This window comes from Macaca nemestrina (assembly GCF_043159975.1).
Source record: "Macaca nemestrina isolate mMacNem1 chromosome 14 unlocalized genomic scaffold, mMacNem.hap1 SUPER_14_unloc_3, whole genome shotgun sequence".
Lineage (NCBI taxonomy): Eukaryota > Metazoa > Chordata > Mammalia > Primates > Cercopithecidae > Macaca > Macaca nemestrina.
In genome coordinates, this window is record NW_027257579.1 from 358110 (window position 1) to 371444 (window position 13335).

A 13335-nucleotide genomic window follows, 5' to 3' on the forward strand; every position below is an offset into this window, starting at 1 on the left:
GACTGGGATTCTCGCTACCTTCACAGCGGTGGGAGTGGTCAAGATAACAGTCTGGGGTCCTTTCCACCGTGGGCACAAAGAGGCTACGTTCCAGTCCTTGATCCACACTTGATCACCTGGGGAGAAAGGGTGAACTGGGGAGAATAAGCTAACAGGGCATCTCTTATTTACCCAGGCTGAGATTGTTTGTGTAATTTTCCCTAAAGCCTGTAACTGTAGCTGTAACTCAATTTCACCTAACTCTCAGGGAGTGCCTGGAAGTCCCCACAATATGGGAAGGGGCCTATGATATAATATTTCATAAGGGGAATATCCTGTTCTTTTAGAAGGGGTACATCTAATTTTAAATAATACCATAGGGAGAGCCTGTATCCATTTTAATCCTGTTTCCTGACATACTTTCCCTAAACTCTTTTTGATAGTCCGATTCATCCGCTCCACCTTTCCTGAACTCTGAGGCCGGTAGACAGCATGCAATTTCCATGTGATCCCCAATACCTTTGCTGTCTTCTGTACCAAGTCAGCCACAAACGCCGGCCCGTTATCTGAGCCGATCCGTAAGGGCAGTCCAAATCTAGGAATAAGATCTCGAAGAAGCACACGGGTTACTTCACGAGCTTTCTCAGTTCGTGTTGGATAAGCCTCAACCCACCCAGAATAGGTACACACAAGAACTAATAAATACTTGTTACCTCCACACTTTGGCATCTCTGTGAAGTCCACCTGGAGGTCTTCAAAGGGGGCTGCTCCATAAGCTTGTATGCCGGGTGGAATGGCTGGACCTTGTCTTGCATTATGCTTTCGGCAGGTAACACACTGCTGCGTCACCGTTTTGGCAAGGGCTGACAAATGCGAGATGTAGAAATACCGACCTAACAACTTTTCAAGTGACTCCTGACCTAGATGGGTGGTTTCATGCACAGCCAGTATAACTGCAGCTCCTAGCAGCTGTGGCACAGCTACTCTCCCATCTGGTAACCGAATCCATCCTTCCTCCATCTCTTGTCCTCTCTCTGCCTGGAGAAAGTCCTTTTCTTCTTTAGAATAAGTAGGTACAAGATCAGGTGCTTGAGGGAGCAGGGGGGCTGTGACTGATGCCCGGAAGGGGGCAGATGCTGCTTTTCGAGCCTCTGAGTCAGCGCGGGAATTCCCCAAACCCACCAAGATGGAAGCTCGCTGGCGTCCTCTGCAATGCATAACTACCACCTTGTGGGGTTTCCATACTGCTTCTAATAATTGTAAGGTTTCTTGTGGATATTTTATATCCTTCCCCCTAGAGTTCAATAGGCCCTTTTCTTTATATAATGCTCTATGCACTTGAAGAGTTAAAAAGGCATACCGAGAATCAGTGTAAATGTTTACAGTCTTACCTTCACTGAGTTCTAAGGCCCGAATTAAAGCAATGAGTTCAGCTTTCTGGGCTGAAGAGCCCTGGGGCAACGATCTGGCTTCAACAACAGTGTCCAGGGTTACCACTGCATACCCTGCACATCTCTCTCCTTGTGGGTTGATGAAGCTGCTCCCATCCACGTGTAGTTCCCAGTCTACTGATGCCCAAGGCTGGTCCCGGAGGTCAGGTCTGCTAGAGTAAACTGAGTCCAACACTTCTACACAGTCATGCTTGACAGGGCTCTCTGATACCGGGAGCAAGGTGGCAGGATTCAGGGTATTACAAACCTCAATAGTTATGCGGGGATTCTCACAGAGCAAACTTTGGTACTTGGTGAGTCTAGCATTCGTTAACCAATGATGTCCTTTAGTGTTCATTAAAGTCACCACAGCATGGGGGGCCTTTATGTTCAGGTTTTGCCCAAGAGTCAGCTTATCTGCTTCTTGTACTAGTAGAGCAGTTGCTGCCAAGGCCCTCAAACAAGGGAGCCATCCTTTAGAAACCCCGTCTAGTTGTTCCAAGAGGTAAGCCACCAGCCTCGGCCAGGGCCCCACCTTTTGGGTTAAAACTTCAACTGCCATCTTTTCTCTCTCTGACACATACAATGTAAAAGGCTTTGTCAGATCAGGTAGCCCCAGGGCTGGGGCTGACATAAGTTTTTCCTTTAACTCATGAAAGGCTTGCTGTTGTTGGGATCTCCATTCAAAAAGTTCCCGGTGCCCCCCCTTTGTGACCTCATACAAAGGCTTGGCTACTATTGCAAAGTTTGGGATTCACAGTCTGCAAAATCCCACAGCTCCTAAGAATTTTCTCACCTGTCTTCTGCTCTTAGGCTCCGGTAGATTGCCAATGACCTGCTTTCTTTCTGATCCCAGGCTGCGCTCCCCCTGTCGGATAGTAAATCCCAGGTAACGTACCTTCTGTAGGCAGATCTGAGCTTTTTTCTTGGACACTTTATACCCACAGTCCTCCAGGTGCCGGAGTAGGGCATCCGTTCCCTTGGCGCACCCGACTGCCGTGGGGTGTCCCAGCAGAAGTTCATCGACGTACTGGAGCAACACGCAGCCTATGTCTCTGGTGGAAAACTTCTGGAGGTCTCGAGCCAATGCCTCCCCAAAGATGGTGGGGGAGTTCTTGAACCCTTGGGGAAGCTGGGTCCAAGTGTACTGAGTAGTGACACCTGACTCCGGATCTTCCCACTGAAAGGCAAAGAGCTTCTGGCTCTCAGGGGCTAATCTGATGCTAAAGAAAGTGTCTTTCAGGTCCAAGCAGGTGAACCAGGTGTCCTCAACTGGCAGCAACCCCAACAATGTGTACGGGTTAGGTACCGTTGGATGTAAAGTCACTGTAGCTTGATTAACCAAGCGCAAATCCTGTACCGGCCTGTAGTCCTTGGTCCCTGGCTTCGGAACCGGCAGGAGGGGAGTAGAGCTTCTCTGGGGACCGGGTACTGTTTTTGCCTCACCGGCTGGGCCCCAGGCTTAACTTCTATAAGTACGTGGGCTTGGTTGACTGCTAACCCTGGAGGGTTGTCTTCGGCTCACACTTTTGGCCACCGCTTAGCTTGGTCTTATCTCTTGGACCAGCTCAGTTAAGAAAAGCCTCCATTCCTCCTCTCGGGGGACCATAAGGGTCATAATGACTCCCGTTCCAGGTAAGTTTAGCAGCAAAGAGCCATGCTCTGTAAAAGAGATAGTGGCTCTCAGCTTGCTAAGCAAGTCCCTTCCCAGCAAGGGCAAGGGACAGTCAGGCATGTACAAAAACTGATGAATCACTTTATGTCCTCCTACAGTACAAGTCTGGGGCAAGCAGGAAGCTTGCTTTGCTGAAACCCCCGTGGCTCCGATTATGTCAATAGTCTTTTTGGATAAGGGGGCGACCGGGGTGGATACTACAGAATGTTCAGCACCGGTATCTACAAGAAAATCAATGTCTTTACCCCCGACTGTCATCCTGACCGTAGGCTCTTTGGGGGCACTCGAGCCCAGTCCCCCTCAGTCCAACAACCCTTCTGCCAAGTTGAGCAGGGTCCCTTCCTCCTTGTCTGGGGCCTCCTGCTCTGAGTCTCCTTGTTTTCCTTTTAGCTGAGGGCATTTGTTCTTCCAATGTCCCATTTCTTTACAATAAGCACACTGGTTACGCTGCAGACTCTGACAGCCAGGCTGAGTTTCTTTCCCAGGGCCGCCCTTCCCTTGCCTCTTTAGGGGGACCCTCTAATTGCTGCAGCCAACAGGTCGGCGTTTTGCCGGGCCTGGCGTTCATTCTCTTTGCGATTTTCCTTACGGCTTACTGCATCCCTGTTTACAAACACCTGGTGAGCTATTTCTAATAACTGTGATATATTCATCCCTGCAAACCCAGCGTGTTTCTGCAGTTTTCTTCTAATGTCTTCTGTGCTTTGACTACTAAAGCCGTGTTAATCATACGCTGATTTTCAGGGCTATCGGGATCAAAGGGGGTATACATATGATAGGCCTCACACAGCCTCTCATAGAATTGTGCTGGACTTTCTTCTTTTCCCTGAATGACCTCAGAGACCTTGTTAACGTTTGTGGCCTTCTGGCTCCCCTCTTTAATCCTTCCACGAGAGCTTCCCTGTCTCGGTTCAGCCTTTGCACACCCCCTCTTTCATTTGGGTCCCACCAGGGGTCGGTTCCTGGTAACTGGGTCCTTACATACTCTTGGGGGTTTTGGTAATCAACTGGTACATGTTCCTCTAGCCACTTGGTTGCTGCTTGGAGCACTCTCCACCTTTCATCTGTGTTAAAAAGGAACATGAGCAACTGGTGGCAATCAGCCCAAGTGGGGTTATGGGTCTGGATAATAGTTTGGAGCAAATCAATTAGAGCTTGTGGCTTTTCAGTATAGGACGGGGTATTGTTTTTCCAGTTGAGAAGGTCGGCAGAGGTGAAGGGCTGGTACACAAAAACACGCCTCTCCACCATGTGACCATCCTCATCTATCCCAGTATACCGCTGCCCTCTCAGGGGCATTTGTACCCCAGTTTTGGGTTGCAAACGAGCTGCCAAGGGAGGGCTTTCTCCTGAGGCTTCACCTCCTCTCTTATCTACTCTGGGTGGCCTAGGGATATGTTTGTCTTGCGGAGGCACAAGCTCTGTGGGCTCAAGAGTGGGGAGCCTTTCTCCCTGGTAAGGGGAGGGCACCACTGGGATCACTGGTGCCATCTCCTTCAATGGATCTTCTGATGTTGGGTCGAACAGAACTTCAGGAGTTGATTTCCCTCGGTGAGTGGAGCGGGATCCTTCCTTGGCTATCTATCCCTTTGCCACTGGCACTGCTGTTGCTTGCCCTCTTAGCCACTGTGGGGGGTCTAGCACCAGCTGTAACCAAGTGTCTATGTATGGGAACTGGTCTGGCTGTCCTAACTTACCAGTTACCTTATGCCATACCTTAGAAACAAGGGACCTGTCCAGGCTTCCTTCTGATGGCCAACCCACTTCTAATGTTGGCCAATCTATTTCACACAAAGTTCTAAGTTTTCCTGGTGTCATAGTAACCCCATAGTCTCCATTAAATCCCTTCTTAAAATTTTTCAACATAGTTCCTAGCGGAGTGGGCTCACTTTGTGTCTGACCCGTGTTTCCCACGAGACAAAACACCACGCTCACATCACACGCACACCACAAAACAAAGAACAGGTAAAAAAGGGCATACACACACTTTTTAAGTTTATACCAAACCAGAATCAAAACCAAAAGCAGAGTATCCAGAAATCCGAGCCAGTTCAAAACCAAAACCAAAGTATCAAACAATTCAAGTCAAGTCAAAAACAAAAACCAAAGTGCCAGTACAGGCACGCCGTGGGTGATCAGGCCACGCTTCCACTCAAATGGAGTGGGCAAGTTCCAAATACTAGCCTTACCAAGTTTCAGATGTGCAGACTTAAAGTGCCCGTTCCTTCCCGGTGTTCAGCCACTGTGTTGATCCTCCGCGGGGGCCTGCTGTGCACTCTGTGCTGTGTACTGGGACCTGAAACAGCACCCAGCACCCTGAGAGCACAGGAATTCTGAGGGTCAGGAAAGAATGAACGCAGCTTCTTATGTGCCCCACCCAATCATCCCAAGTGAAGTATGGACCTGCGAGCTGAAGTGACAAGCTGGAGGTCAGGCAGTTCTGTTACTTAAGCCTGGTTCTTCCTGACTCCAAAGGCCAGGCGCCACCCCATGCTCCTTCCCAGCAGAAGTTGGTTTTCACCTGGTCAGGAGGACAGGATGGCTATTCCTGACCGTTGTACAGCAGTGCCACATCTCCTAGTTTCCAGAACATTTAATGTGCTACTGTGGAGGCCTGACAGCTCTGAAGTAACCCCTTGCGCCCAGGAGAAACCAGGCCTGGAGAGGTGGGATGGGGTAGGCTGAGACTTCCAGTATCCCACGTGGGCATCCCGTTGCTAAGGGCAACCGCCCCTGCCCGGGAGGGTGGGGAAGGAACAGGGAGGCACACCCTTCCTCCCTCGCGTTTCACTGGAGATGACCTGCGTCCTACCATGGTTGCACGTGGATCAGCCCAGAGGGACTGGAGTGACTCTTCCCTCAGGTGGGGCGCAGCCGTCCTGGGCGCAGGGCCTCACCGCAATCCCTGGACCCTGCCTCCCTGGGGATCTCCAGGGGCTGTCCCGCGACTCGGTGAGCTGGGGGTGCGGGGAACCACAGACGAGGCAGGCTCCTAAATTGCTTGGGCGGAGTCTGGCTGCTTTCCCCCTCCATGCCCCTCCCTGTGTCCTGGGGCCCCTCGGGTCCTGGCAGCAAGCCAGCAGCGGTCCGGTGTCAGAAGTTCGAGTCCAGGCTGACTCCTCAGACGCACCGACTTTGCCTAGGAGAGCTGGGGAGAGGACAGGCCCAAAGTGTCATCTCTGATTATTCTTTGACCCCAAAGCCAGCCTTGGGCGTGTGCCCAGCACAAGGATTGCTGCTGCCTCCGCAGGCTCTGGCTCGCCCTGAGTTTGAGTCACTTTTGCTTCCTCGCCCCTCTCTGCTCTGTTTGGTTTAAAAAACAAAAACCAACACCTGAGGGTGGGGCGAGGCGAGCTTTGACCCACCCGCTTCCGCCCCTGCAGCCTCGGGGCTCCATCCTCCTGCGTGGCCGCACTAGGGGTGCTGGGGGGCAGAGTGAGGACCAGACCTGAGGGAGTTCTGGGTTCGGCTTCCCAGCAACAGCAGCTGGGGCATCATCAGTGGGGCAGGTGACCCAGGATCTGAGCAGGAATCTTCCAGGTGAAGGTGGGGCCACCCTTCTGCTTCCCACAGCTGCCTTCTGCTCTGGGGGCAACACTGGCTGAGAATCCAGTGAAGTAAGGGCTTTGAAATGGCCTTGATTTAAAAAATAATGTTTAGCCTAAAAAATAATGTTTAGCCATTCCTTTTATATATATATATATATATACTTTAAGTTCTGGGTTACATGTGCAGTTTTGTTACAGAGGTATCCCCGTGCCCTGGGGGTTTGCTGCACCCACCAACCCATCACCTACATTAGGTATTTTTCCTAACGTTATCCCTCCCTTTCATTCTCCCCCACCTCCCGACAGGCCTGCATCCTACCGTGTGTGATATTCCCCTCCCTGTGTCCCTGTGTTCTCATTGTTCAACTTCCACTTATGAGTGAGAACATGCAGTGTTTGGTTTTCTGATCTTGTGATAGTTTGCTGAGAATGATGGTTTCTGCCTTCATCCATGTCCCTGCAAAGAACATGAACTCATCCTTTTTTTATGGGGGCATAGTATTCCATGGTGTATATGTGCCACATTTTCTTAATCCACTCTATCATTGATGGACATTTGGGTTGGTTCCAAGTCTTTGCTATTGTGAATAGTGCCACAGTAAATACACGTGTGCCTGTGTCTTTATCGTAGAATGATTTATAATCCTTTGGGTATATGCCCAGTAGTGGGATTGCTGGGTCAAATGGTATTTCCAATTCTAGATCCTTGAGGGATTGCCACACTGTCTTCCACAATGGTTGAACTAATTTACACTCCCACCAACAATGTAAAAGCTTTCCTATTTCTCCACAACCTCTCCAGAATCTGTTGCTTCCTGACTTTTCAATGATCGCCATTCTAACTGACATAAGATGGTATCTCATTGTGGTTTTGATTTGCATTTCTCTAATGACCAGTGATGATGAGCATTTTTTCATATGGCTGTTGGCTGCATAAATGTCTTCTTTTGAGAAGTGTCTGTTCATATCCTTTGCCCATTTTTTGATGGGGTTGTTTTTTTCTTGTAAATTTGTTTCTTTGTAGATTCTAGTAATTAGCCCTTTGTCAGATGGGTAGATTGCAAAAATATTCCCCCATTCTGTAGGTTGCCTGTTCACTCTGATGATAGTTTCTTTTCTGTGCAGAAGCTCTTTAGTTTAATTAGATCCCATTTGTCAATTTTGACTTTTGTTGCCATTGATTTTGGTGTTTTAGACATGAAGTCTTTGCCCATGCCTATGTCCTGAGTGGTATTGTCAAATGGTATTTTCTTCTGGGATTTTTATGGTCCTAGGTCTTACGTTTAAGTCTTTAATCCATCTTGAGTTGATTTTTGTAAAAGTTGTAATGAAGGGGTCCAGTTTCTCCATATGGCTAGCCAGTTTTCCCAACATCATTTATTAAATAGGGAATATTTTCTCCATTGCTTGTATGTGTCAGGTTTATCAAAGGTCAGATGGTTGTAGCTGTGTGGGGTTATTTCTGAGGCCTCTGTTCTGTTCCATTGGTCTATGTATCTGTTTTGGTACCAGTACCATGTTGTTTCAGTTACTGTAGCCTTGTAGTATAGTTTGAAGTCAGGTAGTGTGATGCCTCCAGCTTTATTCTTCTTGCCCAGGATTGTCTTGGCTATGCAGCCTCTTTTTTGGTTCCATATGAAGTTTAAAGTAGTTTTTTTCCAATTCTGTGAAGAAAGTCAGTGGTAGCTTGATGGGGATAGCATTGAATCTATAAATTACTTTGGGCAGTATGGCCATTTTCATGATATTGATTGTTCCTATCCATGAGCATGGAGTGTTTTTCCATTTGTTTGTGTCCTCTCTTATTTCCTTGAGCAGTGGTTTGTAGTTCTCCTTGAAGAGGTCCTTCATATCTCTTGCAAGTTGTATTCCTAGGTATTTTATTTTCTTAGCAGCAATTGTGAATGGGAGTTCACTCATGATTTGGCTTTCTGTTTGTCTGTTATTGGTGTATAGGAATGCTTGTTATTTTTGCACATTGATTTTGTATCCTGAGACTTTGCTGAAGTTGCTTATCAGCTTAAGAAGGTTTTCTGTGGGATCAATGGTGATATACCCTATTCGATTCTTCTCTATTTTCTTATTTATTAATCTGGCTAGGGATCTATCTATTTTGTTGATTTTTTTTTTTAAATAGGTCCTGGATTCATTGATTTTTTGAAAGGTTTTTTGTGTCTCTATCTCCTTCAGTTCTGCTCTGATCTTAGTTATTTCATGTCTTCTGCTAGCTTTTGAATTTGTTTGCTGTTGCTTCTCTAGTTCTTTTAATTTTTATATTAGGGTGTCAATTTTAGATATTTTCTGCTTTTTCTTGTGGGCATTTAGTGCTATAAATTTCCCTCTAAACATTATTTTAAATGTGTCCCAGAGATTCTAGTATGTTGTGTCTTCATTCTCATTGTTTTCAAAGAACATCTTTATTTCTGCCTTCACTTGGTTATTTACCCAGTAGTCATTCAGGAGCAGGTTGTTCAGGTTCCTTGTATTTGTGCGGTTTTGAGTGAGTTTCTTAATCCTGAGTTCCAATTTGATTGCACTGTGGTCTGAGAGACTGTTTGTTATGATTTCCATTCTTTTGCATTTGCTGAGGAGTGTTTTACTTCCAATTATGTGGTCAACTTTAGAATAAGTGTGATGAGGTGCTGAGAAGAATGTATATTCTGTTGATTTGGAGTGGAGAGTTCTGTAGATGTCTATTAGGTCCTCTTGGTCCAGAGCTGAGCTCAAGTGCTGAATATCCTTGTTAATTTTCTGTCTTGTTGATCTGTCTAATATTGACAGTGGGGTGTTAAAGTCTCCCATTATTATTGTGTGGGAGTCTAAGTCTCTTTGTAGGTCTCTAAGAACTTGCTTTATGAATCTAGGTGCTTCTGTATTGGGTGCATATATATTCAGGATAGTTAGCTCTTCTTGCTGCATTGTTCCCTTTACCGTTATATAATGCCCTTCTTTGTCGCTTTTGATCTTTGTTGGTTTAAAGTCTGTTTTATCAGAGATTAGGATTGTAACTCCTGCTTTTTTTTTTTTTGCTTTCCATTTGCTTGGTAAATATTCCTCCATCCCTTTATTTTGAGCCTATGTGTGTCTTTGCATGTGAGATGGGTCTCCTGAATACAGCACTCTGATGGGTCTTGACTCTTTATCCAATTTGCCAGTCTGTGTCTTTTAATTGGGGCATTTAGCCCATTTACATTGAAGGTTAATATTGTTATGTGTGAATTCGATCCTGTCATTATGATGCTAGCTGGTTAATGTGCCTGTTAGTTAATTCAGTTTCTTCACAATGTCAATGTTCTTTACAATTTGGTATGTTTTTGCAGTTGTTCCTTTCCATGTTTAGTGCTTCTTTCAGGAGCTCTTGTAAGGCAGGTCTGGTGGTGACAAAATCCCTCAGCATTTGCTTGTCTGTAAAGGATTTTATTTCTCCTTTGTTTATGAAGCTTAGTTTGGCTGGATATGAAATTCTGGGTTGAAAATTCTTTTCTTTAAGAAGATTGAATATTGGCCCCCACTCTCTTCTGGCCTGTAGGGCTTCTGCAGAGAGATCCACTGTTAGTCTGATGGGCTTCCCTTTGTGGATAACCCAGCCTTTCTCTCTGGCTGTCCTTAATATTTTTTTCCTTCATTTCAACGTTGGTGAATCTGATGATTATGTGTCTTGAGGTTGCTCTTCTTGAGGAGTGTCTTTGTGGTGTTCTCTGTGTTTCCTGAATTTGAATGTTGGCCTGTCTTGCTAGGTTGGGGAAGTTCTCCTGGAAAATATCCTGAAGAGTGTTTTCCGACTTGTTTCCATTTTCCCCATCCCTTTCAGGTACACCAATCAAATGTAGATTTGGTCTTTTCACAAAGTCCCATGTATCTTGGAGGCTTTGTTCATTCCTTTTTATTCTTTTTTATCTAATCTTGTCTTCTCTCTTTATTTTATTAAGTTGACCTTCAGTCACTGATATCTGTAAGATTCTACCCAGGGCTTGAAAGCTTAAGGAGATGAATAACTCCTCCCTTCTCAGGCCCAGTTGCAAGGTGCAACTAGCGCTAGCAGCGTGCACCAGCAAGATAGCAGGAGCAGGAAGAGAGCAGGCTGGAAGACACCTACCCTCGCCGAAGACATATACCCCTGAAGATCGAGAAAGAGGTCATCCGGGTACAAGGTAACAGTCACGTCAGACTGGGACACTTTCTGTTTACAGAGGGCTATAAAACCTTTGCTCCGTCCTCACTTGGGGCTGATGCCATTTTAGGCCTCAGCCTACCTACACTTAGCTGCTTATTAAAACAGCATGTTGCTCCACATCGCTTTGTGTTGTCTGTTGGCTCACTCTTGGGGTTCAAACTGATACAAGAACCTTACATCTGGTGCCGAAATCTGGGAGGGGCTCTGGTCCACATCCCCCATAGATGTACCCCTCCACCCCAGAGTGCAGGCCACAGCAGCTGGACAAAGGAAGCTCCTCAGCGTCCAGTCACCTCTCTGCGCATGCACATCGGTCACTGATTTTGCCTACTGGTAAGTTTCCCTAGAAGCCCTGTTAACAGGGGAAAATCCGCACAGCCTCTCTTAGTTTCTCTGGTCTGAAAATCCAACGTTGGTCCAAGAAGGCTCCATTGTGTACCAGGCACTCACGGATCATCTGGTCTTAGGGGGATGCCTCTAAGTCATTTGATCCCATTCTGGGAATGAAAAAGGCAGTGGTGACAATTGCTCCTTTTATTGTCTCCCTCAGGCCATCCAGGACAGTCTCCTATTCCCTGTTCTCCTGAGCCTACCCTCCATTATGGGAAACTCCCAGTCCTCCATTCCAAAAAATAGCCCTCTAGTCTGCCTCATAAAAAACTTGCAAACCTTAGGCCTCAGGCAAGATATCCACCCTAAGTGCCTTGTCATTTTTTTGCAATTCAGTCTGGCCACAATACGAATTGGACAGTAGGTCCAAATGGCCCGCAGATGGAACATTTGACTTTACAATTTTAACTGACTTCAGCAATTATTGCCAACAACTAGAGAAATGGGGAGAAATTCCTTATGTCCAGGCCTTTTTGTACTCAGATCACAACCTGACCTGTGCAATTTTTGCTCACCTGTTCAAATCCTTCTCCATTCTCACCACCCTGATTGCCTTTCTCTTCCCGACCCTACCTCTTTTTCCTCCTTAGATCGAGCAGACTGCTGTCCACCCTTCCCAGCCCCTACCTCTTCCTCTCAACCGTCTTATTTAACCCCCTCAAGCTTCCTCATTGTCTTCTCAGCCGCCATCTATCCCAGCCGCCATCTTCCCTGTTGCCATCTTCTCAGCCGTCATCTTCCCAGCTGCCATCTTCCCAGCCGGCATCACCCCCAAAAGTACTCATTTCTTTTCCTACACCATCCTCTCCTCAGGACAACATTAGCATTGCCTGTACTCATTCTCCTTCCTCACTGCCCTCTCCTAAAGCCTGTAAAACCATCCCGCCCTTTATAACCCTATCTATCCTCCACTGCCTATCAACTCAACCCCCCTTGCCCCTTCAAACCCTCAGCAGGAACCACTTAGGGCTCATTCCTTGTCTCCCACCCATACTCACTCAGATGCCATCTTTGGCCCAAGCCCCACCCTTACTTCAGCGCCTGTGTTAGAGTGTCCTCTTCAGGAAGTAGCAGGAACTGAAGGTATTGTTAGCAGTCATGTTCCCTTCTCCCTCATCGATCTATCTCAAACTAACAAAAGACTCGGTTCATCCCAGAAGACCCTACCTCTTATATTAGAGAGTTTCAGTAACTCACCCAGTCTTATGAACTAACCTGGCAGGACTTCTATGCTATTCTCTCTTCCACCCTCACCCCAGAAGACCAAGACTGTATCTGGACCTTAGTTTAGGCACATGCTGATACAATTCATGACCAAGCTCCTGCCCAGCCTACTGCCGCAGAGGCAGTCCCAACCAGGACCCCCACTAGGATTATCAAGACAGGGCCTCTGGATGCCACCATGGAGACCACATGATTGTGTTTCTCCTTGCAGGTCTCAAAAAGGGTGCCCATAACGCAGGAAACTATGAAAAACTTTCAGAAATCACCCAAGGTCCTGACGAAAACCCAGTCCTTTTTCTCTCTCATTTAACTGAAGCCATGAGAAAATATACCAACCTAGACCCAGCCAGCCCAGAAGAAAACACTATTTTAAACCTTTGGTTCATCTTCCAATCCACCCCTGATAATTGGTGCAAGCTTCAGAAGCTTGACGACAGCCCTCAAACCCCACAACGAGACCTTCTTAATTTAGTCTTCAAAGTCTTTAACAATCATGATGAGGAACGTAAAAGGCACAAAAAGGCAGAGTTTCAAATGCTTGCCTCTGCCATCAGGGGCCCTGCAGGCCCACAGGGCTGCAGCTCCACACAGAAGCCTCCTAGCAATCCACCTCCACCTGGCACCTGTTTCAAGTGCGGCAATGAAGGCCACAGGTCCAGACAATGCCCAAACCCAGGTAAGCCCACCAGGCCGTGCCCCCTCTGTGGAGGACCCCACTGGAAGTTGGACTGTGAGCGGCCCCCACAAGGACCGCCCCCATCCCTTCCTGAGCCAGCCAAAACCTCCTACTCGGACCTTATGGGCCTTACCGCTGAAGACTAACCGTGCCCTGAAACAGAAGCCCTGGCAACTACCATCACTTCATCCGAGCCAAGGGTAACCCTGATGGTGGCAAGTAGGCCAGTATTTTTTTTA

The 13335-nt window shown here is 47.2% G+C and overlaps 1 protein-coding gene and 1 pseudogene across 2 annotated transcripts; one reads left to right on the plus strand and one right to left on the minus strand.

The window, feature by feature from the left end:
* Positions 1-111: 111 nt before the first annotated feature.
* LOC139361187 (uncharacterized) lies at positions 112-8919 on the minus strand. 2 transcript variants are annotated; one of them, XM_071089659.1, is made up of 3 exons: positions 5488-8919; positions 5274-5380; positions 112-3071 (listed from the first exon to the last, which is right to left on the minus strand). In XM_071089659.1, exon 3 carries the CDS (start codon positions 2041-2043, stop codon positions 244-246), a length of 1800 nt encoding a protein of 599 aa, XP_070945760.1. In that variant the 5' UTR covers positions 2044-3071; positions 5274-5380; positions 5488-8919; the 3' UTR covers positions 112-243. The 2 variants fall into 2 exon arrangements, with proteins under 2 accessions (XP_070945760.1, XP_070945759.1); XM_071089658.1 differs by having other exon boundaries at positions 5274-8919.
* LOC139361186 (transcription factor NF-E4-like) lies at positions 6116-13329 on the plus strand (annotated as a pseudogene).
* Positions 13330-13335: the final 6 nt, after the last annotated feature.